General features: G+C 31.7%; 1 protein-coding gene across 1 annotated transcript; it reads left to right on the top strand.

Annotated features, from left to right (window-relative positions):
• The first annotated feature begins 17,701 nt into the window (after positions 1-17,701).
• On the top strand, positions 17,702-18,538 carry LOC123217671 (pectinesterase inhibitor 7-like). The gene has a single exon (XM_044638765.1). It carries the CDS (start codon positions 17,749-17,751, stop codon positions 18,418-18,420), a length of 672 nt encoding a protein of 223 aa, XP_044494700.1. The 5' UTR covers positions 17,702-17,748; the 3' UTR covers positions 18,421-18,538.
• The last annotated feature ends 6,254 nt before the right edge of the window (positions 18,539-24,792 follow it).

Genomic DNA, 24,792 nt, shown 5'->3' with positions numbered 1-24,792 from the left:
ATGTAATTTTGAAGTTGCTTGCAATTATTATAAATAAATTTATAAATTCAAGCAAAAAGGTGAATATAGGACATTTAAAAGGCACTTGGAGTCGAAGTATCTAAAAACAATTGGGCAAAATAAATGTCATACACAAATAACCGGGTATGGTTATCTACATAAATCTCTATTTATTTATAACGATAATAAAAGTAAAGAATAATTTACAAAAATAGTAGCAATAGATCACTTAGCGTTTAGTTTTGATAAAAATTTAGGTTTTAATAATTATTATAAAACTACATTAAATTTTGTACATAAAATTATTCCGAGAAACACATTAAAAAGATCATTATTAAGTTTATATAAAAAACAAAAAAATTAATTCAATTATTTGCAAACTTAGATGGACATGTGTCTATGTATAGTGATATTTGAAGTGATCATTGACAAGTTTACTCTTATATGGGTATAACTTGTCATTGGATAGATGATAAATTTCAATTATAAAATAGAATTTTAGCACTTAGGGTGTTTGTTGACTGACACACGATCGATAATATTTATACAATAACTAAAATAATATTAGAATAATATAGATTAGTTTTTAAAATTTTTTAAAATCCTTTTGATAATGCAACTGCAAATACGACCTCAATTACTGATTTAATAAAAATTTAGAAGCCCAATTTTAGTGGTAGATTTGTTCATGTTAGATGTGCATATCATATATTAAATTTATGTGCATAAGATGATTTAAAATATCTTAATAATGATATTAGTCCAATAAAAATAGCAATTTCATTTTTATAGACATATCCTCAAACAATGAAATAATGAGATAAATTTTGTAAAATACATAACAAAAAACCAAAAAGATTTCTTAAAGATATGCCGACTCACTGAAATTTAACATATGAATTATTCAACAAGTGATTTGATTATAAGGAATTATTGTGCACATTTATTTCATAAAATGTGCTACAAGTTACATTGTATCCTCAACATTGAGATATTTATAAGATAATTTTAAACGTTTTAAGAAATTTTAATAATGTAGCTTATACTTTGAGTGGAGTTTATTATCTCACTTCTCATTTATTTTTAAATTAAGCCTTTAATGTTATTGGGGCTTTACAAGAGGACAAACAAGATGTTATTTTTTTAATGAAAACAAAATGGTTATTTTACTATAAATAAATTCCAAAAATTTTCTTGTGCTTGTTTTTTTTTATCCTAGATTTAAATTAGATGGCGTTATAGATTATCTAACATTATATTATAAATACATGCAATTAGATTATGAGGATGAAGTTAATATTCTATTAACTATAGCCACCATTATGAATTTAACTAAAAAATTATGCAGAATATTCATTAGTTTATGGTAACCATGGTGTTCTTCTTCTTCTCTACCACCTATTGCCCATAACCAATCCAAAAAATTAGTTATAATGATCATATTATGATGCAAAGGGGCAAAAGACCAAGAGAAACATCAAGCTCCACCTCAGAGCTTGATATTTATTTAGTCACTACTTTTGAGTTTGGTGATAATAATATAGGTAAAGACTTTCCATTCTAGAATGGTGGAGTCGACATGCATTAACCTTTCTAACATTAACAGCTATTACTAAACAAGTCCTAACAGTACTGACATCAACTGTCACAGTGGAACAAACTTTTAGTTAAGGAGGCAATATATTGGATGAGAGATGATCAAGTTTGACTCTCAAATCTATTGAAGCTCAAGTATGCCTGAATGATTGGACAAGAACCGAATTACGCAAACAAAATACAAAAGTAGATTTCAAAGAAGAACCCTTTGATTTAACTACAAATAGTTCAATCATGAGAACCAATAGTCAAGATAGCAAAGGTGAATGATAAGGTAAAGGGCTACCGTTGGCTATCGGATATGCGAAGGTAAGAGAATTACGTGGGCTTTGATTCTTCCTAACCTCAAGAGGATACGTAGGAAACTTAATTGAAAAATTAACTCCAAGCCTTTTTTTAATTTTTAATTATTATAATTATTAATTTAAAAAATAAATCGAGGCCATGAATCAGAACTGACGGTTCAATATTGGTTTCAAATTGGGGCCATGAACCGAAACTATCTGTTCAATGTCAGTTTCAAACTAGTTACGAATCGTCCTATAATGGTTGTGATTCAAGGTTCTTATTTTTTTAAACCGTAAGCCGACGGTTCCAAACCAAAATTGATGATTTATTAAGCATGGCCAGGTCTACAATGAATGACAATAAATCCCCAAGACTGGTTGGATTTAGTGTTTTTTTTTTTTTTTCAAGAGGGCTTAGGAAGATAAATGGGAAAAGGTGGTGGAAGCAATCTAATGTTTTTTCCTCTTTCGTATCTATGCTAAAAGGAGTCAACTGTACCATAATAACCCTTATTCCAAAATGCAACAACCTCTCAAGAGCAAATGATTTCAGACCCATATCTTGTTACAATGTCATCTATAAATGCATTTCCAAAATCTTGGCAAATATATTAAAAAGCACCCTACCATCCTTTATCAATAAGGCTAAGGTGACATTTGTAAAAGGAAGGAAAATTGGGACAATATCCTATCACTAAAACAAAAATTTAATTTAGGGACAATATTTAGGAAAATAATATTTTAGGGACAAAAAATAGATTTCGTCCCTAAATTATTATTTTAGGGACAAAATCTTAATTTCGTCCCTAGTAAATTAAGATTCATCTTTAAGAATAATTTTAATGTCGTCCCAAAATGATAATTTTTAGGACGATTTTATTTTTGTCCTAAAATGATAATTTTATGAGCTGTAATCTTAAAAATATAAGATTTATTTTTAGAGACGAGTTTAATTTTGTCCCAAAATGTCTCTTTTAGGAATAATTATATTTCTATCCTAGAATAATAACTTTAGGGGACGAAAACGTAGAATTTAGTTTTATAAATGATTTTAATTTCATCTTAAGATGTTACTTTAGGGGACAAAATTTTAATTTTGTCACTAATAAGTTAAGATTTATTTTAAGGACATTTTTAATATTGTCCCAAAATGATAATTTTATATTATGAATGATTTTAATTTTGTTACAGAAGGTTACTTTTAGGTATGAAATTTTAATTTTATCCTAAAATGATTATTTTGTCTCTAATTCATTACATTTAAGGACGAAAAAATTTGTCTCCAATTCCATATATAATCAATGACGAAAAATTTTGTCACTTATTCATTACATGATTGATGATTAAAAAAATTGTCCCAAATTCAATTAACAATCAAGGATGAAAAATTTTGTCCCTAATTTATGCTAACTCAAAGAGTTATTATGCTCTTACTTTGATGATAGAAAATTAATATGTCCTAATTATATTGACTAATTGTTGACTCAATGAGTTATTATACTCTTATTTTGATGATAACAAACTAATATGTCCCTAAACATATTAACTAATGATTTTACTTGAGTGCGAGCTTAGATTGCAAGAATTTATCTACTGCACTTGAAGGAGTTTCAAGATGAAAATGAAGACAAGGCTCAAGTGAAAAATTCTTGAAGATTTGAATAAAACTCAAGTTTAGATAGACATGTTTGTAATTTGGAGCATTCGTTTTGATTAGAATATTTATTTGCATGGGATAACTCACTTGAAAACTCACTTTCATATCTTTCACATTTTGGGTTAAAATATCATTTTTCAAACTTATTGGGTTAAGCCAATTTTTTCACTAAAGTTTATTAATTCATTTAAAATGATGAAGTTTTGTGAACTACATTTTCATATCTTAAAGTTGGTTTTGAAAGAATTTTCAAAAATTGGTTAAATTATCACTTTTCAAAGTTTTAGGGGTCAAAATGATTTTTGAAAATTTAGGGGGTAAAATGTAATAAAATTCGGTTGACCGAATTTGACCGACTGAATCAGCTTTCAAATTATCCAAAAGCCATGTATTTTGGCTTCCAGAAATTTGGTCAACCGAATTAAATTCGATCGACCAAATTTTGGTTTAAATTTTCCAACGGCTAGTGCCATGTAAGCTCCACGAAAGTGCCACGTCACATCCGGTTGATCGAATTACATTCGGTCGATCGAATTATGCATTTTTTGGAAAACTAAAACGACTATTCTTTATACACAACGGTAACTTTCCTCGTTTTTCCCTATATAAACTCAATCAAATTCATTCAAAAAGAACTTTTGCCATAAAAAACTTTCATATATTTGAGAGCAAATTAGTTTTGAGCTATTTACTTGCAAATTCTTCTCTCTAATCAAAACTCTTGCTCATACACTTTGTAATTTCATTTGCATTGGGTTGTACTAAGCTTTAACTTTCATATACACTCTTGAGAGAGATCATATTTCAATTTCGTACTAAAATACGTGCTATAAAAGAATGAGGTTCACTATTGGAGAGATTAGAAAATTTCTTGTGAGAGAAATTAAGTTTCAACATTTGTAAAGGTTAATAGCACCTTGGAATCTATTTTGGTTGTGAAGAAAAGCTTGGTTGAGATTTAGGTCAACCAAGGATTAGTGGAATACTCCAAGGGAGAAAGCTTGGAGGAGTGGACGTAGGCCGGATTGAGTCGAACCACTATACATCGCGTGTTTGATTTTCTCTTCCCTTAAACTCATATTTTATGTTATGTTATTTTGATTGTATTGATTATTTGGAATATTTTAGTTATTCTCATAAATTGGATTAAAAATAGGCAACATTCATTAATTTGAATAAATTGCTTTAATTCTCAAATTTGGTAAATATTGTTTTAAAATTGTCTAATTCACCCACCCTCTTAGGCCATTCAATCCTACACTAATGACTTTACTTAAGTGTAAGTTTAGATTGTAAGAATTTATCTAATGTATTTGAAAGAGTATCAAGATAGAAATAAAAAACAAGACTCAAATGAAGAATTTTTAAAAATTTGAAGAAAAGTTCAAGTTTAGATAAATATGTTTGCAATGTTGAATCATTCATTAGCTTTGATTAGAATATATATTTGCATCTGAAAGCTCTCTCAAAAACTTGTTTTCATATCTTTCACACTTTAGGGTTAAAGTGCCATTTTTCAAAGCTAAAGAGTTAAACCAATTTTTATCGAATTCCACTGACCTATTTAAAATTATGAAGTTTTGTGAACTAAAATATCATATCTCAATTTAATGTTTGAATAAGTTTTCCAAAAACAGGTTATTGACATTTTCCATAAGTTTCTAAATTTTGGGTTAAAATATCGTTTTTCAAACTTATTGAGTTAAGTTAAACTTTTTATAAAATTTCAATAGCTCATTTAAAATTATGAAGTTTTATAGACTAAAATTTCATACGTAAAAGTTGGTTTTGAAAGAGTTTTCCAAATGGGTTAAATTGTCATATTTCAAAGTTCAAAGGGAAATTATAAATTTTCAAACTTTTGGGGTAAAATGTAATAAAATTTTGGTTGACCGAATTTGTCCAGTCAATTTTTTTGATAGCAGCTTCTAGATTATCTAAAAGCCATTTATTTTGGCTTTCAGAATCTAATCGATCGAATTACGGTATGAATTTCTAACAACTAGTACCACATGGACGCCACAGAAGTGTCATGTTACATTCGGTTAATCAAATTACATCTGATCGATCTAAATCTATGTTTCTTGGAAAATTAAAATAGTTAGTTTTGTACACAATGATAATTTTTCTTATTTTCCCTTATATAAACTCAATCAAATCCACTTGAGAACAACTCTTGCCATTAATAATTTTTATATATTTGAGAGCAAATCATTTTTTAGCTATTCACTTGCAAATCCTCTTCTCTATTCAAAACATTTGCTTATACACTTTCTTGATTTCATTTATATTGGGTTATACTAAACTTAAATTTTTATATATGTTCTTTGAGAGAGAATATATTTCGAATTCATACAAATTTGTATTGTAAGAGAATGGGTTTTACTCTTATTGAGGCTAGAGAAAATTTTTAGTGAGAAAAATTAAGTTTTAGCACTTGTAAAGGTTAATAGCATATTGAAATCTATTTGTATTGTGAAGAAAAACTTTGTTAAGGAACCAAAGATTAGTGGAATACTCTAAGGAAAATAACTTAGAGGAGTAGATGTAGGTAGGATTATGTCAAACCACTATATATTGTGTGTTTAATTTTCTTTTAAAGGTAGATGCCCTATAACTAGTTGATTTAACATTTGCAATTATAATTTATCTCATTAATTAATAAAAAGATTTATAATTATTCAATTAATATGTTTGTCTATTATATGATTGTGCGAATAACATGTCTTTAGAATGTTAGAATTATGACGAAGAAATCAAACAACTGATCATAGGAACCCCATGCACATATTAGATGACCATTTTAGAAATGTCCATAATCTCAATATTATAATGACCAAGGGTATATATAATGGTGATGAGATTATCACAGTGTTGAGTAACCTTATCGAAAGGTAGTGACAGGTCTCACGTGTTAAAGCTATTTGTTGAGGGCTTGATGTAACATATAGGTGCACATTGTAAACAAGTTCCTCAGATTAACCCCACCAGAGAATATCCATATGGATGGTTGTTCTAGCATCTATAGAACAAATCCTCTGAACACCACAGGTGCATATGATCTTTTAACTTGAGGTTGCTAGAGTGTCTTGTGTAAAGATCGGTATAATTTGACACTATTCAACATATAGTTGTAATAGGAGTATCATAAAAGTAGTGAATGGTTATATCTTGAGATACACAGAGGCTATGGTTGATCAATACAAGATTCGTCACTCTTAAGCATAAGAGAAAATATCTCATATGCGAATACTCAAAGACATTTATGACTATTTGAATCTGTGGTCACAGTGGAATGAGGTTATAGCCTAATTTATGTAAGTTATTAATGTGTATTAGCTCATATCGAAAAACTAATGAAATAGACACACTTTTATATCTCAGTCTTAAGAGATATTGGTTGATGAAAGGATTAAATTGCATATAACTGTGATGTTGTAAAAGCTTATAGAGATGTTAGCTAACACTCTATTGTCTGGGTGGTCATGGCATTTTGCTAGAGGCTAATCTTGGTCTATGTTTAAATTTGATTCGAATTCAAACATTATCGATTCAATAGAAAGCTTATAGGTCATATGCCTTAAGAGGTTAAAAGGCAATGATCGTTTGACGATAATCTTGAGATCATGGAAAGAGAGAAAAGTGTCATGTGGCAGGTGTCATCGTGTAAATGCACTACATGGTTTTGGTTGGACCCACTGAGGAGTCCAATCGAGCAAGGCTAAACAATAGATATGAGCAACTAGCTAAGTTAACTCGTGGGTAAGGTGTTTTAGTTAAACAAAGATTCTTCAAAGTCTTTGTTTGATAGAAAGTTTAGATTGAGTTAGAATGCTAATGTAATTAGGATTCCTGTGCATTAAAATTTTCAATAAATTAAGAGTTTTAATTTAATAAGAACTCTTGGACACCTTATCACCTACATAGTTAAAGTCCTAATTAACTTATAATTCATGCACACCTTATAAATAAAAGTGTTTAGTTTAAGTCAAATTTGTTAACATAACAATCTTAAACACACATATTTACATCGAAAATCTTGTTGATGCAAGCTTCAATTGTTGTGATTTAATTTTCAAGATATACTCAACAAAAACCCTAGTAACCTTCTTTTTAGATCGCCTCTTATTCCTGCATCATGTGGATACCAAGGCACCACCCCAAAAGGGTTGGATAATGATCTTTACATAGCCACGTGAAGTCTTGGAGGAGCCAACAATGCAAGTATAATTTCTAAATACCCTAAGTGTGTTTAACATATTTATGAATCTATGCATTAAAATGGGTACCCTAGATGGGTTTTAGGATCTTGGTAAAGTTTATACTAACCAAGAAAATGTCAAGAAACTTATTAGGTGTTTACCTTCTTCTTAGGATTTTAAAGTGATGGCAATAGAATAAGCAAAAGATGTCAAGACCTTACCTTTTAAAGAACTTTAGTGGTCACTTCTCAATCATTAGCTTACTATGAAATAATGACAAATTGAAAAAGTCGAGAAGAAGAAAAAGAGCATTGCCTTCAAATCATCCATAAAAAAAAGTGAAAAGTTTCTTGAAGAAGAAGAGGAGATGTCAAATGATAAAGATGATGATATTGCTCTCTTGACTAGGAAGACTGGAAACTTCTAAGAAACGAAAAACTAAGGAAAAATAGAAACTTCACCCAAAAGGAGGCTACTAAAGGTGCAAGAAGAGAAAAACAAAGGAGAGAGCAAGTTGTGTGCTATGAATGCACGAACCCAAGACTCATCAAATATGATTGCCCTCTCCTCCAAATTGGAAGATTGAAAAAGAAAGCAATGAAAGATACACAGGATGATAGTGATGAAAGTGAATCCAAAAAAGAGAACAATGAAGTAGCCAACATGTATTTCATAGCAATCACAAATGATGAGGTGACTAACTTTATCTCATCTAATACTATTGATTATTTCGATAATATAGATGATGAGATAAATGAAAACCCTTCATGTAAAGAGTTATATGATATACTTGAAGAGATAAATGAAAAACTTGCTTTTTGTATGTCAAAAAATGCAACTCTTAGAAAGAAAAATTTTAACTTGGAAAAAGAAAATTAGTCTTTAAAGAAAGAAAATGAATTTCTTAACTAAAAAATCTCTAAGCTTAAAGGAAAAGAAAATGAAGAAAATAAGTATTTCATTTTTGAAAAAGAAAAACAAAAATTTGAAAATAATCTTTGCATAACTCAAAAGGAAAAAGAAATTATATAAAATGAAATAAAAGCTTTAAAAAGGGGAGCAAAGGATTTAAGTGAAATTGTTTTAAAATTCAAAATTAGAAATGATATTTTTGATAAAATGCTTAGTATATAAAGAGGAGTTTTAAACAAAAGAAGACTTATAAACCTTTTATCAAAGGAAAATATTTGAAAAATTATTTTGTCAAAACTTCAACTTCAAGTGAATATAATATAACTTCAATTATTGTGGAGATAAATGTCACATCTCATCATCTTGTCCAATTCAAAAGAAACATAGCACTAAGAAAGTGTGGGATTTAGGGATTTTTGCAGGGAAATATAACCTAGATTTCAAGTTCCATCTCATACTACAATTGGTAGAGATTCTTATGAGATTTTCATAAAAAAACAGTAAAAATTAAAGAGATTCATAAAGAGTAATTGTAATAGGATTTCTCTTACCACTGACACATGAACATATTTACAAAGAATTAATTATATGTGCATCACATGCCATTTCATTGATAATAATTGGCAATTGGATAAGAAAATTTTTAATTTTTCCCTATCACCAATTACATTGGTCAATCGATTGGGAAGACAATTGAGAAATGTTTGTTTGAGTGGGGAATTAAAAAAGTCATGGTTATCATAGTTGATAATGCCAAGTCTAATGATATTGCTATGGGGTATGGAAAGAATAAAATAAACAATTGGGGTGGAAGTGTTTTAGGTGGACAATATTTACACGTGTGGTGTGTTGCCTATATTGTTAACTTGATTGTTAAAGATGGTTTGGAATTAGCAGAAAATCATATTATTCGCATTTGAAATGTAGTGAGATATATTCGACAATCTCTAGCTAGGTTGCAAAAGTTCAAATCATGTGTTGAGAAAGAGAAAATTCAAAGTAAGAGCTTGTTATGCTTAGATGTACCCACTAGGTGGAACTCTACATATTTGACGTTTGATGCAACCAAAAGTTGCAAAAGGCTTTTGAAAGGTTCGCAAAGAATAAGCCTCATTTTCTAAACAACTTAAAGAATCACCAGAATCTAATGAATCTAGTGAATCTAATGTTGGAGATGATTTAAAGAGGCTACCAATGGATGAGAATTAGGATAAAGCTAGATAGTTGATCACATTGTTAGAAACTTTTTATGATTTAAGACTTCATGTATCTACAACATCACATGTGACTTCAAACTTATGCTTCCATGAAATTAGCAATGTGTTTTGTCTTTTAAAAGAGTGGAGTTTAAGTAACAACTTTGATTTTTCTTCAACGACGTGGAAAATGAAAAAGAAATATGACAAGTATTGGGGAAATCTAAGGAAACTAAATGCTTTGTTGTTTTTTGTTGTAGTTTTTTATCCTCGACACAAACTTGAATATGTGAATTTTGGGATTTCTCAATTGTCTGATAATGATGTGGCTACTTTAGTCCAATGTAAGGTGAAATCAGCTTTGAATGGTTTGTTTGATGAGTACAAAAGGCCAATTAAACATACAAGTGTAGCTACTATAAGTTTTGATTTAAGTCAACAGATTGAGACGTAAAGAAGATTAAGAAAAGATTTATTTCTTAAAAATATATTTAAAAAGCATAAGACAAGCCAAAATATTGTGGAAAACAAAACTTAACTAGATAAGTATTTGGATGAGGATCTTAAAGAGGATGGTGCTTCTTTTGACATTTCGGCTTGGTGGAAACTAAATAGCTCTTAACTTTTGACTGTTGCACGAATTGCTTGATTTGAACTTTTGCAACCTACCTAGAGATTCTTGTCTTTGCCTAGACGAATCATATTCAACAACCTAACTAGAGATTCCAAATAGCTAGGTTGGAATCAGATGAAGACAAATTGTCTTTGTCCAAACGAATTAACAAAGATGATTCTTGTCTTCATCGATTCCAAATGAATCGATGATACAACTGAATCTTCGAGCTATGATGAGATCGAAGTGATGCCGAGACCTAATCTTTAAGCAACAAAGACAATGAGACCGAATCTTCGAACAACAAAGATGAGTTCATTTAGATGAACTTTCTCTTCTCTGATGAGGATGAGACTGGAAGAAGGGAGAGAGATGGTTGGGGGTTGTTGGTTGCTAGAAAAATTGAAACCCTAGGGGGGGACTACAGGTTTTCAAATCTTGGGTGAAATTTTAATCATTTCATTTTAATTATATATATTGAAGGGCATTTTTGTTATTTCATTTGGTAAGGGTAAATATGTTATTTTAACCTTACTCTAATATATATCATCTACATTAACGGCTCATAGGTGGAACTTTGGGGTTTTGAACTAGCATGGACGGAATTTTGAGATTATGGTAAAAGTTGGGTGGGAAATAGTCCTTTGGCCTATAGGGAAATTATCGACATTTTAAAGCTTAGATTGATTTATTGATTGGTCTAATTGAAAATTAATGTCAAATTTGATTCAAATCATAACTAAAATATCCATTTTAATCATTAGATCAGATTGATTTGGATGAATAATGTCTAATCATAATTCAATTATGGGGCTAGACTAATCTACCCATTTTGATAACATTTTGTGATTAAAACTTGGTTTAAACTCTTAGTTATGTCATGCTAGCTTTACCGGTCCAAATGTCTGTCAAATCGGTTGATTTACAAATTAATCCTTTGTCCATGTTAGTGCTCGGTCTAAGTCTAAAAATTTTAAGATTGCCTTGCCACGAATGGTGTACTATTTTTTAGCACAAATAAATAATTTTTAAATTTGCACAGGATGTTTCTATGTTCTTTTATGTTGTTTGGTTCTTGCTTGGCGTATTAACGTCTGATTAGCTAATTAATTAAGGATAATTCACTATTTTCCACCCAAGATTTGATGACCAATTCCCCCTTTTTAAATTAAAAAAAAAAACAAATTCCTCACCAGTTTCTATTTCTACTAGTGAATTTATTTGGTTTTTTCTTGAAAATGATTATTTTTTTATTAAAATTACGGGACTACAATTAACCATTGATATAAATGCTAATTATCAACATATCTTTTAGCAGTTTAAACATTTATTTCTTTAACTCCTAAAAATATCAAAACTTTAATTAGATTTAAAAATTATGTTTTAATCAATTTTAGGGGGTGTAATTGTTATTTTTAAATTTTCTAAAATACCCTCAACTTTGTTAATTTCCAAAAAATCCTTGAAAATTTTTATGAACACCTTTAAACTTTTCAATAATTACGTTCCCCTTCAAATTTTTGAATAGAAAAAACAAAGGGGAAAATAAAAATAAGAAAATAAGGGAAAAAGACAGAAAAAGAAAAGAACGGGATGAAAAAGAGAAAATAAAAAAAGTTATATATAAAATGATCTCCTTACTTTTTCAATTAACGAAATTTACCAATAAAATTGAATGGTGAATAGAAATCTAATTTTTTTAAATTTAAAAAGGATAAAAATTTATCATTTTAACGGCAAGAAATAATCTTATGGCTCAAAATTAATGATATATTAATTAGATAAAACCAAGTAGACCTCATAGTTTGAGTCATCATATTGTATTTGTATCATATCAATTTGGATTTAGGATTAGAGATCTTCAACTCTAATCAAACTTAAACTAGAATCATATAAAATTTTTTTAACCCTAATCTAATATTTAATTTTCAGACTGACTTAATACAACCTAAATTGATCTAAAATTATCCATTGTTTTTACTTTTGTAAGTGTTTTTAACATTTTAGTTTTTTCACAAAATTACTATTATTAATAAAATACGTAATATAACATTTTTTTCTTGTTTTACAAATGATCTAAAAATTAAAACACATTAATAATTTTACTAGTCAAATTATATTCTCTTTACCAAATAATAATATGAAATATTTGAATAAAAATTAACAATAATATAAGTAACTACAATTATATATACATTAGACCTGGCCACGGTTCATGAACCGCCGGTTTCGGTTCGGAACCGCTGGTTCACGGTTCGAAAATATAAGGACCCTGAACCGAAACCGTAACAGGACGGTTCGTCCACGGTTCGAAACCGCCGGTTCTGGTTCATGGCCCCGGTTCGGAACCGACGGTTTTGGTTCGGAACCGACGGTTTCGATTCGAAACCGATATTGAACCATCAATTCTAATGCATGATCTTGATTTAATTTTTAAATTATTAATTACAATAATTGAAATTTAAAAGAAAGGCTTGGACTTAATTTTTCAATTAAGCTTCCTACGTATCTTCTTGGGGTTTAGAAGAATCAAAGCCTACGTAGTTCTCTTACCTTTGCATATCTAATAGCTGGCAGTACCCCCTTACCTTATCATTCACCTCCACTATCTTGAGTATTATTTCCCGTCGTCATCGAACTATCTGTAGTTAAATCAAGCGATTCTTCATTGAAGTCTACTTTTATTTCTTGTTGTCGTAATTCGGCTCTTGTCCAATCGTCCACGCATACTTGAGCTTCAATAGATTCGGGAGCCAAACTTGATCGTCTCTCATCCAATATATTACCCCCTTGACTAAAAGCTTGTTCTACTGTGACAGTTGATACCAGTGCTGCTAGAACTTGTTTAGCAATAGCTGTCAATATTGGAAAAGTTGATGCGTGTCGACTCCACCATTCTAAAACTGGAAAGTCTTTACCTATATTGTTGTCACCAAACTCAAAAATAGTAGTTAAATAAATATCAAGCTCCGAGGTGGAGCCTAATGTTCCTCTTGGTCTTTTGCCCCTTTGCATCATAATACGATCACCATAACTCATATTTTGGGTTGATGATGGGGCAATAGGTGGTAGAGAGGAAGAAGAACCACCATAAATTAATGCATATTCAGCATAAATTTCTTTAATTAAATTCATAATATTAGTTATAGTTAATGGAATATTAACTTCATCTAATTGCAAACATTCATAATATAATGTCAAATAATCTGTGACACCATCTAATTTAAATCTAGGATCAAAAAAACATGCAACAAGAAAAAGTTCTGGAATTATTTTATAGTAATTTAACCATTTTGTTTTCATTAAAGAAACAGCTTCTTGTAAAAGAATATCTTGTTCGGCTTCTTGTAAAGCTCCAATAATATTAACAGCTTCATTTAAAAATAAATGAGAAGTGGGATAATAAACCCCACTTAAAGTATATGTTGCATTATTAAAATTTCTTAATACATTTAAAATTTTTGAACAAATATCCCAATGTTGGGGATATAATATAATTTGTGGCACATTTTGTGAAATAAATGAGCATAATAAATCCTTATAATCAAATGACTCGTTGAGTAATTCATATGTTGAATTCCAACGAGTCGGCACATCTTTAGGAAATCTTTTTGGTCTTTTATTATGTTGTTTACAAAATTTATCCCATTCTTTCATAATTTGGGGATGTGTCCATAAATATGAAATTGCTATTTTTATTGGACTAATAAAATTATTAAGACATTCTAAACCATCTTGTACACATAAATTTAACACATGACATGCATATCTAATATGAAAAAATCTACCACCTAAATTAGGTCTGCAAATTTCAATTAATTTATTTATTGAGGCAGTATTTGAACGTGCATTATCAAATGAAATTGAAAAAATTTTATAAAGTAATTTATATTCTTCTAATATTCCTTTAATTATTCTATAAATATTATCAGCCGTATGTCATTCATCAAACATTCTAAATGATAAAATTCTTTTTTGTAATAGAAAATCATCATCTATCCAATGACAAGTTATACCCATATAAGAGTGAACTTACCAATGGTCACTCCAAATATCACTACATAGAGATACACGTCCATTAAAATTTGTAAAAAATTGAATTAACTCTTTTTTTTGTTTTTTATATAAACTAAATAATGTTCTTTTTAATGTATTTCTTGGAATAGTTTTATATGCAGGATTTAATGCAGTTTTACAATAATTATTAAAACCTAAATTTTCACCAAAACTAAATGCTAAATGATCTATTGCTACCATTTTTGCAAATTCTTCTTTACTTTTATTATCACTATACATAAATAAAGATTTGTGTGTAGAAGAACCATACCCGGTTATTTGTGTTTGACCTCGGCTTTGTCCCATTTTTTCCGGATGTTTTGACTCCAAGTGCCTTTTGAATGTTCCGTATCCACCTCCTTGTTTGAATTTGTAAATTCGCCTACAATAATTGCAAGCAACATCAAAATTACCATCTTCCTTTTGCATTTTCTTGAAATGAATTTTGAAAATATCGGATGTAGGAATTTTTTGAGATTGTTGTTCCATCTCCATTTGTTGTTGATGTTGTTGTTGTTGCTCCACCTCTTCATATTGGTTTTCACTTTCTTGTGAATGAAAATCATCTATAAATTGATTTTCATTCACATTTGATATATGTGAATATTGACCAAATCTTCGTGAACCGGAAGAATTTCCACTACTTGCAATTTTTTGATAATAAATAAAATTAATTATATAAATAAATTATATGATTAATTATAAAAGATAATAAAATAATAATAAATAAAATTAATTATAGAAATAAATTCTATAATTAATTATGAATTGTATAAAAAAAATTGAAATTGAAATTAATAAAAAAATAAGAAAGAATTTAATTAAATTTAAGAAAATTTAATTGAATTGAAAGATTGAGAGAATATTAAGAGTTTAAAGAATGAGAATGAGAGTTTGAAGGATTGAGTGAGAGAGTAGAGAGATTGAGATTTGAGAGAATAGAATTTAAAGGGGTATATATAGAAAAAAAATTTTTTGAAAAAAATTAGAAATAGGGGGGTAAATTGAAATTTCAAAAAATTACAGGGGACCAACGGTCCCCTGCAACTTCACTGAAAATTGCAGGGGACCATTGGTCCCCTGAAATTTCACTGAAAATTGCAGGGGACCAACGGTCCCCTGCAAATTTTCTTCAAAAGGCAACGGTTCCCTGCGCAGGGAACCGTTGCCTTTTTAAATAAAATTCAAAAAATAATTAAAAAAATTTCAAAAAATTTTCAAATTTTTTTCGGTTTAGCACAGTAAACCGCCGGTTCATAAACCGGTGTGAACCGGCGGTTCCACGGTTTCAATTTATGTGAACCGGAACCGAACCGTAGAGCCACGGTTTCGGTTCCGGTTCACTGCCGGTTCCGGGTCTGCCGGTTCCGGTTCCGGGTTTAGCCGGGCCGGTTTCGGTCCGGTTCCCGGGCCGGTTTCGGTCCGGTTCACGGGCCAAACCGGCCCGTGGCCAGGACTAATATACATATAATTATATGCGATCAATAAAAATTTTAGCTATTGTTAATATTGTCTTTCAAATTTCTATATTATATTCTTAACAAATTTTATTAAAGTAATATTTTTCTAAATATTCGAGTAAGTTTGAGCCATATTAGATTACTTTTATATCCACTATAACACTACTAATTTAATTTTAAATCATATTGAATTAATTTGAAATAATTTTCATGCTAAAAAATTCAAATTTAACCTAATTTTTTTTTTACATGTTATATTAGATTAAAAAGTAGTATTAAAAATTGTCAAAAAATCATAGGTAGGTGACAGACCCTTTTCAACAAGATAAGAAGCCGATAATTCACTTTTAATTATTTTACGGGTTAATAATTGAATTATGATATGATTAATGAATATAAATTGTAATTAATCAGTACAAATCGAATCTAGAGTATAAAACCACGTTTATTTGAAGGTTCATAGCCAATAATATGTTGCCAGGTCACTAAAAAACTGTTTGGTTTGATTATTTATTAGGGCAAGCTTTCATTTTTTTTATTTTTATAATGATATGTTGCCACGTTTAGTTTGATTATTAATTAGCTGGAGAAAACATGCCTCTTTCATCAATATCAACAACTCACAGATAAATTGGTACTTTACTCAATCATATAATTGGGGTTAGACACTGCCCTGTCCGGATTGGGCTGAATTCGATGCAACTTGCTATGTCCAGGGGTATTTTGGAGGAAATGGACATTTGCCACACACACCCAATTACTGTTCAAGTTTATAAACAGTACTTGGGCATGGTGAATAATAAGTAGGCATGTTTGTTTTTTTTTACCCTGAAAATAAGAAAATTATTTCAAAAATTGAAAGCATAAATTAATTGTTCCAAGGATTATAGAAAATTCATACATTCTCTGATGATCCATCTGTTTACGATTATCCAATTTACTTTAATTGTCAAAGATAATTGGTGTGAAAATTATTGACAATTTGAACTTTTATTTAAAATTTAAAATTGTCATTTACCAAAGAAAAAATTAACATAATATTTTTAAGGAGAAATTTTATCTTCTTTTTCTTCACACACAGAACTAAAATTAGATTATAGTTATTGTCTCTCAAAAGGAATGTAGTATATGGATAAATGAAATCTTAAAAGTTACTCAAATCAACACTTTGTGGTATATTTAGATGACTTTATCGCAAACTCGAAGTCAGATACGCCTCATTTAATATTTACAGTATTAACAAAATGTCAATTTTGACATATTTAATTGTTCAAACAAAAATCATATTATTAAGTATGAAAATTAGATTTTGTAAAGCATGAAAAGAATCATTGTAAACATTTAAAAATCATAGAAAATACAAACTTTGTAACTCATTTCACAAATAAATTTGACTAAACAATTTAAGAATTAAGAAAAATCACTTAATTTTTTAGTTAGATTATGTTTTTTTTTTAATGAAAGATTTCATCAGAATGAATCGTTAAAGAGTGATAAGCAGTTTTAATCTAGTTTGGATTTCCGTTCATTTTTGGGCACTCAGCCTGCTCAATCCTCATAACGACTGTGCATAGAATAACCCAATTAATGAGTGGCATTGAATAGTTTCAAAACGACAATTGAAATGCCGTTTTTGGGGTTATCCAAGGGCAAAAGTGTCATTTCGTTTCATCACTTTTCCGGTATTTAAAAACATGAATCCTCTCACATTGAAGCCCACCACCCTGTTTCTCTCCCTGTCAATCCACAGAACAAAACAAAACAAAGCCATGAACAAAAACAGTTCACGTCCTCTTTCCCTTCTCCCTTTTCTCTTTTTATTTGACCTCCGGTTAATCTCAGCCCTTAATCTCAACTCAATTTCATCCGTCGATTTCATCCCCAGCCCCAGCCCCAGCCCCGGTTACCAACCCCTAGCCAATGGCTCAGATTTCATCCGCTCCAGCTGCAACTCCACTCTCTACCCCGACCTCTGCTACGCCTCCTTGGAAGCATACTCCAGTTCCGTCCACGAGGACCCAGCGCTATTGGCGAGCGTTGCCATTGGCGTCAGCTTGAAGAAGGCGAAAACGATAGCGTCCTACTTGGTCAACCTCAGCCACGAGGGCGACTTCCACTCAGACCCCAGAGCGTCATCGGCGCTGCACGACTGTCTATCAAACTTTGGTGACGCCGTGGACGAGATCCAAGGGTCGCTGAAACAGATGCGCGACCTGGGCGCAGCGGGGAGTTCCAAGGAGAACCTCCGGTTCCTGTTGAGTAATGTGCAGACGTGGATGAGCGCAGCGTTGACGGACCAGCAGACTTGTGCCGACGGTTTCGATGACGTGGCGGACGGGCCGCTGAAGGAGGATGTTATCGATAGGGCTGCGTGTGTGAAGAAATTGACGAGCAATGCACTTGCTTTGGTTAATAGTTACGTTGAGAAAGCAACAAGTTGATGAGACGTTGGAGAGTTAAAATTATAACATTTATAATTATGATTGATAATAATTACTCATAAAGAACGAAAAACAATAAATGAGTTTATAAATTACGTGCTTTCCTTCGCTACAAAAACCTGACCGCTGATCTTCAGGGGCCACAAATCATGAATTGGTGGTCGCTAGTTTTCTCCATCCATATGCGAAGCATTTTGTTTGATTTCGCCGATGATCGTTGTGAGACATTTGGAATCACATTTTAGAAAGAAGGTTACGTGAAAGAGGCTGGCTTGCTTTAAACATGCATTTTTACTAAGGGGAAATTATTAAAAATAGACAAAATTAAAGGGGTCAAAGCGAAATTGCCCAAAAAATTTAGGTTTAAGCAAAAATGCCCATGTTTTGTGAAATGACGAAAATACCCCCATATATAAAGTTAACTAATTTTCACTGTACAATGGCAAGAATATTCCAAAGTTTCCCATCTCCCACGGCAATCCCACGGCGAGCGTCATTTCCGCCGATTTTCTTTCGTTCCGGCAACCGAAAATGGCAAATAAGGTTAGTATATCTCCCGTAATCTTCTTTGGATCAAGTTATTGCTGATATTATTGAGATTTAACTGAGAATTTTAGGTTTGAAATTTTAGGGTTTACGGGTTGAATAATGCTTAAAATGTTTCGATTTTTGGTTGTTTTCGTTGAATTGATTGAGGGGTTTTATGTTATAAAATGTGTAGATTTGATTTATGTGAAAATCGGAGGTCGAAACGACCAAAAATTGGCCGAAAATGCTGCCGAATGGATCGGCCGAACGAAGTTTCCCACGGCAAGAGATTTCTCCCACGGCAGCTAAATGGACAATGGGTTTTTGGGGGTGTGAAATGGCTTTTTTAAAACATTGGGTTTTCGGGGAACTATTTATCCCACGTCGGGTTTTTATGATATTTCCCAAGTTGGTGTGGGAAAAGCGCAATTACGAAAATGCCCCCCCTTATAAGCACAGCAAAATTTCATTTCCTCCCACGGCAAGTTGCGTTCATTTCCACGAAAATTCCAAAAGCATTCCACCTCCCACGGCAATTCCACGGCGATCTCATTTCCGTCGATTTTGAAGCTTCTCGGCAACCGCAAATGGCAAAGAAGGTTAGTATATCTCCCGTAATATTGTTTGGATCAAGTTATTGCTGAAATAATTGAGATTTGATTGAGAATTTTGGTTTTGAAATGTTAGGGTTTACGTTTGAATATTGCTTAAAATCTTTCGATTTTTGGTTGTTTTGGTTGAATTGATTGAGGGCTTTGATGTTATACAATGTTTACCTTTGATTTATGTGAAAATTGGAGGTCAAAACGACCAAAATTGGGTCGAAAATCGCTGCCAAATGAATCGGCAGTCTGCCGTGGGAACGGCGTTTCCCACGGCAGCACGAGTTTTCCCACGGCAGCGAATTTTCCTTGTTTAGTTGGGGCTGAAGTTGGTTTTTTAAAACCTTGGGGAGCCGGATGAGTTTCGTTACAGCACAGGGGGTTTTAGGAAATTTGGCATATAACAGTGGACTTTTTTGATTAAAGAATTTTCATGAGGGGTTAAATTGAAGATTTTCTTATCTACGTTTTCTGACCGTGTAGTTTTCGAATTTTATATCCGTTTTTTTTGTTTTAGGTTTTTGTATATCTATTTTTCAAATTTCAAATTCGAGTTTTCGAATTTTGATGCTTTTTGACACAACTTACGATGTAACGACGTTATTTAAACTTAATATTTTGATTTTTTCGTTTATAGGATATATCGATTCGTTTTTTTCAATTTTTCAAATGATTTTTTCGTTAGCGAAATTCATAGGTATTTCAACGTATAGAATTCAAATTTTAGTCCCGTTTTTTAGAATTTCACCATTTTAGGATATATCGAATCGTATTTTCACGATCTCCGAACGATTTTCCGAGTATCGTCACTTTTAGGTATTTCAACGTATAGAATTCGAATTTCAGTTCCGTTTTTTCGAATTTCACCATTTTAGCATATACGATTCGTATTTTCACGATCTCCGAACGATTTCCCGAGTATCGTCACTTTTAGGTATTTCAACGTATAGAATTCGAATTTCACTTTCGTTTTTCGAATTTCACCATTTTAGGATATATCAATTCATATTTTCACGCTTCCCGAACCATTTTTTGAGAATCGTCACTTTAAGGTATTGCAACGTATAGAATTTGAATTTCAGTTACGTTTTTTCGAATTTCACCATTTTAGGGTATATCAATTCGTATTTTCAAGATCTCCGAATGATTTTCTGAATATCGTCACTTTTAGGTATTTCAACGTATAGAATTCGAATATCAGTTCCGTTTTTTCGAATTTCACCATTTTAGGGTATATCAATTCGTATTTTCAAGATCTCCGAACTATTTTCTGAATATCGTCACTTTAAGGTATTTCAACATATAGAATTCGAATTTCAGTTCCGTTTTTTCAAATTTCACCATTTTAGGATATATCGATTCGTATTTTCAAGATTTTCGAATCATTTTCTGAGTATCGTCACTTTAAGGTATTTCAACGTATAGAATTCGAAATTCAGTTCCGTTTTTTCGAATTTCACCATTTTAGGTTATATCGATTCGTATTTTCAAGATCTCCGAACGATTTTCTGAATATCGTCACTTTTAGGTATTTCAACGTATAGAATTCGAATTTCAGTTCCGTTTTTTTGAATTTCACCATTTTAGGATATATCGATTCGTATTTTCAAGATTTCCGAATGATTTTTTGAGTATCGTCACTTTAAGGTATTTCAACGTATATAATTCGAATTTTAGTTCCGTTTTTTCAAATTTAACCATTTTAGGATATATTGATTCGTATTTTCAAGATCTGCGATCGATTTCCTTAGTATTGTCACTCTAAAGTATTTCAACGTATAGAATTTGAATTTTAGTTCCGTTTTTCTGAATTTCACCATTTTAAGATATATCGATTCATATTTTCAAGATCTCCAAACGATTTTCTGAGTATCTCCACTCTAAGGTATTTCAACGTATAGAATTTGAATTTTAGTTTCGTTTTTCCCAATTTCACCATTTTAGGATATATCGATTCGTATTTTCAAGATTTCCGAATCATTTTCTTATTATCGTCACTTTAAGGTATTTCAATATATAGAATTCGAATTTCAGTTCCGTTTTTTCGAATTTCATCATTTTAGGGTATATCGATTCGTCTTTTCAAGATTTTCGAACCATTTTCTGATTATCGTCACTTTAAGGTATTTCATTGTATAGAATTCAAATTTTTATTCTTATTTCTTACGTTTTGTTATTTTTATTTTAATTATTTGATATTTCTCATCTTTTTATATTTTTTTCATTACTACATTTGTTTACATATTTATTTATATGAAAGTCTAACAATTTTTACGTGATTGTTACAGGATATTTCTCGCAAAAGAAGACGAGTTGACAGCGAGCTACGCATTCCCGACGAGTCCAGACACTTCCGGGCAGATGCGATATCTCGTGCACAGCGTACTGCATTATCTCAAATTTCTTCTACATTGACCCCGCGTCAGCAGCGACTATTTGAGAGGACATGTTTCGGGTCATTCCTTCGTTTACCCGAAACAAAATTCTGCGGGATATTAGTTCATGCATTTCTACTACGACAGTTACATCCACCCTTTGCCAGAGACGAGTTTTGGTTTAGGATTAGCGGGGTCGATGTGAGGTTTAGCCCGTTTGAGTTTGCGTTGGTGACAGGGCTTTCGTTTAGCCGTCGGACTGATGTTTCTTCATATATTCCTCGCTCCTCCAGACATAGGATCAGATCTACGTACTTTCACGGTTGTCCGAAGGTGCAGTATCACGACATTGAGCGTGTTTTCTTGTCGAGGGCATGGGGGGATGACGATATTCACGCTGTCAAGCTCACCTTGTTGTATATTCTACACATCGTTTTGTTGGGGAATGATCGACGAAAGAAGGTGTCCACGGAGTACTTACAGTTAGTTGATCATTTGGACGGGTTTAATTCCTACCCTTGGGGCGTCGTTGTTTGGCAGATGACATACGATTCTATGTCACAGACGAGTGAGAGACTCTGTTCTGGACGTATGCAGGAAATCCGTAAATACGACCTTTACGGATTTCCTTTCGCATTTCAGGTAAGTTTTATATTATTATTTATATATATTAATTGGCAAAAATATAAATTGATTTATTTACATCGTAAATGATTATATTGCAGTATTGGATATATGAGACTCTAGAGACGTTACACGAGTGGATTGACCTTGTCGATCTTTATGTGTCCCCACGGATGTTGAGGTGGCGTACGCGAGACGTCCCTGTTTGGACTCATATCGGTCGTATTTTCACTGGTGATCCGGTATGTATTAGTAAATTAATAAGTCGATTAATTCATTATATATTATAATTATTTTGACTTATATATCTTCATCATTAGGAGGATGTCACATTCCCTCTTCGTCCATCAGTCATCGAGGAGGGTTTACCGTGGTACGCGGAGATTCGTGAGTACACCAGTTTACCAGATGCTGATTCCTCCTCATCTTCTTCGACCCCGACCGCGACTGCAGACGGGGCTCCTCCATCCTCGAGACATTCTGATGTACCCGTAGAGACTTCTGAGACACGTGAGGAGCCTATTCAGCCTCCTGTTATCGAGCAGCATGTATGTTCCCCTGTTGTTCAGAGCCCACGGACGACAGACCATCCTAGAGTGGAGGAGCACCCTACCGTGGACGAGCATCCTAGTGTGGAGGACCACACTACCTTAGCGCACTGGGGTGCTACGATTTTACGTGAGATATCGAGTTTTCGCGACGATATCTCTTCGCAGATGACTCGATTACCTAACGATATCTATTCCCAGATGACTCGATTAGAGGATCGTATGACTCGTTTAGAGGACATCGTCACGCGTACATATGCAGCCCCCGTCGTTGAGGTTGTAAAACTACTTCTAATTTATTACTTATATAAAATGCGTTTAGTGTTATTATTGTAAACTCTCCTAACCATTGGGTGTGTTACAGAAAAAACGGCATGAGTTCCCTTATTTTAGAGGGCCTGGGGAATATTTTTCTCTTTTTCATTATGCCCTGTAACACTCCCAATTTATAATTCACACAAACCAGTCCTACCAATCGACTGGATTTTTATCAACTTAATCACAATTAGTAAAATAAGTAAATAATAATAACCATCATAAAAATTTCACCCACAGAAACTTTATAATCAATTTTCATAACTAGCTGTATATATATATACATATCCACCAATATCTACATCAAGTATATATATATATAGGCATATATTCACATATACATCAAAACATATATATATTAATAAAAATAAGGTGCCTTCCTCCCTTAGCCTCATGTCTCATTAGTGCTCCCCGGGAACCTTTGCTGCATTTCTTTACCTGTAAAATATTAAATTAAACGGAGTGAGCGACTATGGCTCAGTAAGAAAATCATACTAAACACTTAAAGTATTTCATACCAGTATTAATCTTTTATAATTTTTTCCATACTCAGCGTGTCTGAACTATTTACAACAAAATAATTGACACAGAACACGCATTTAACACATATCATAATTCTTTTCTTTCACACATTTATTCATTTCCTTATCATACAGATATGAATCACTCATTATGATTTATGCATGTATGAGTGTCATGACATTTCTATTTTCTGTTCGTACATCTTTCTTAACTCTTTATCAGCCACACAGGCTTGTATGCATAATTCTAATGCAAATGACTTTCATAAAATATTTACTAATTTATTTCTCTCTCATTCTCATTGATCGATTTAGACTACATATGATAGTACTTGCAGTCACCATACAAAATATAATTCTCTCTTACACGCATTTTTTTTTTCTTTGCTGTCCACACAGTACAGCTAATATTTTTCTTTGCTGTCCACACAGTACAGCTGATATTTTTCTTTTGCTGTCCACACAGTACAGCTGGTTGTCCACACAGTACAACCGATTATTTTATTTGCTGTCCACACAGTACAGCTGGTTGTCCACACAGTACAACCGATTATTTTATTTGCTGTCCACACAGTACAGCTGGCGTGTAAGGATTTTAAGTATGTTTTCTGCTTTCCTGTATCATATGAGTCATTATGAAAGCATGCATGACTTAGAAAATATTTTTCCTCTTTCTTTATTTTTTTTTTCTAAATCATGCATATGTTATGATTCCTCATGTATGCATATATATCCATATTATGAAATATGCGCATTTGTTATTTTCCCTTATTCTTTTCATTCCTTCTCAAACATCATATTATTTTCTCATGCATTTATATATATATATCATGCCTCAAATTAATTTCAATTATACAAT

This window comes from Mangifera indica, chromosome 5 (assembly GCF_011075055.1).
Source record: "Mangifera indica cultivar Alphonso chromosome 5, CATAS_Mindica_2.1, whole genome shotgun sequence".
In the NCBI taxonomy this organism is placed as follows: domain Eukaryota; kingdom Viridiplantae; phylum Streptophyta; class Magnoliopsida; order Sapindales; family Anacardiaceae; genus Mangifera; species Mangifera indica.
Note: the sequence above shows the minus strand (reverse complement) of the source record. Positions and strands in the feature narration are given on the sequence as shown.

Excerpts from the sequence above, each read along its gene's own strand:
- LOC123217671 (XM_044638765.1), top strand. The coding sequence starts at position 17,749 with ATGAACAAAAACAGTTCACGTCCTCTTTCCCTTCTCCCTTTTCTCTTT.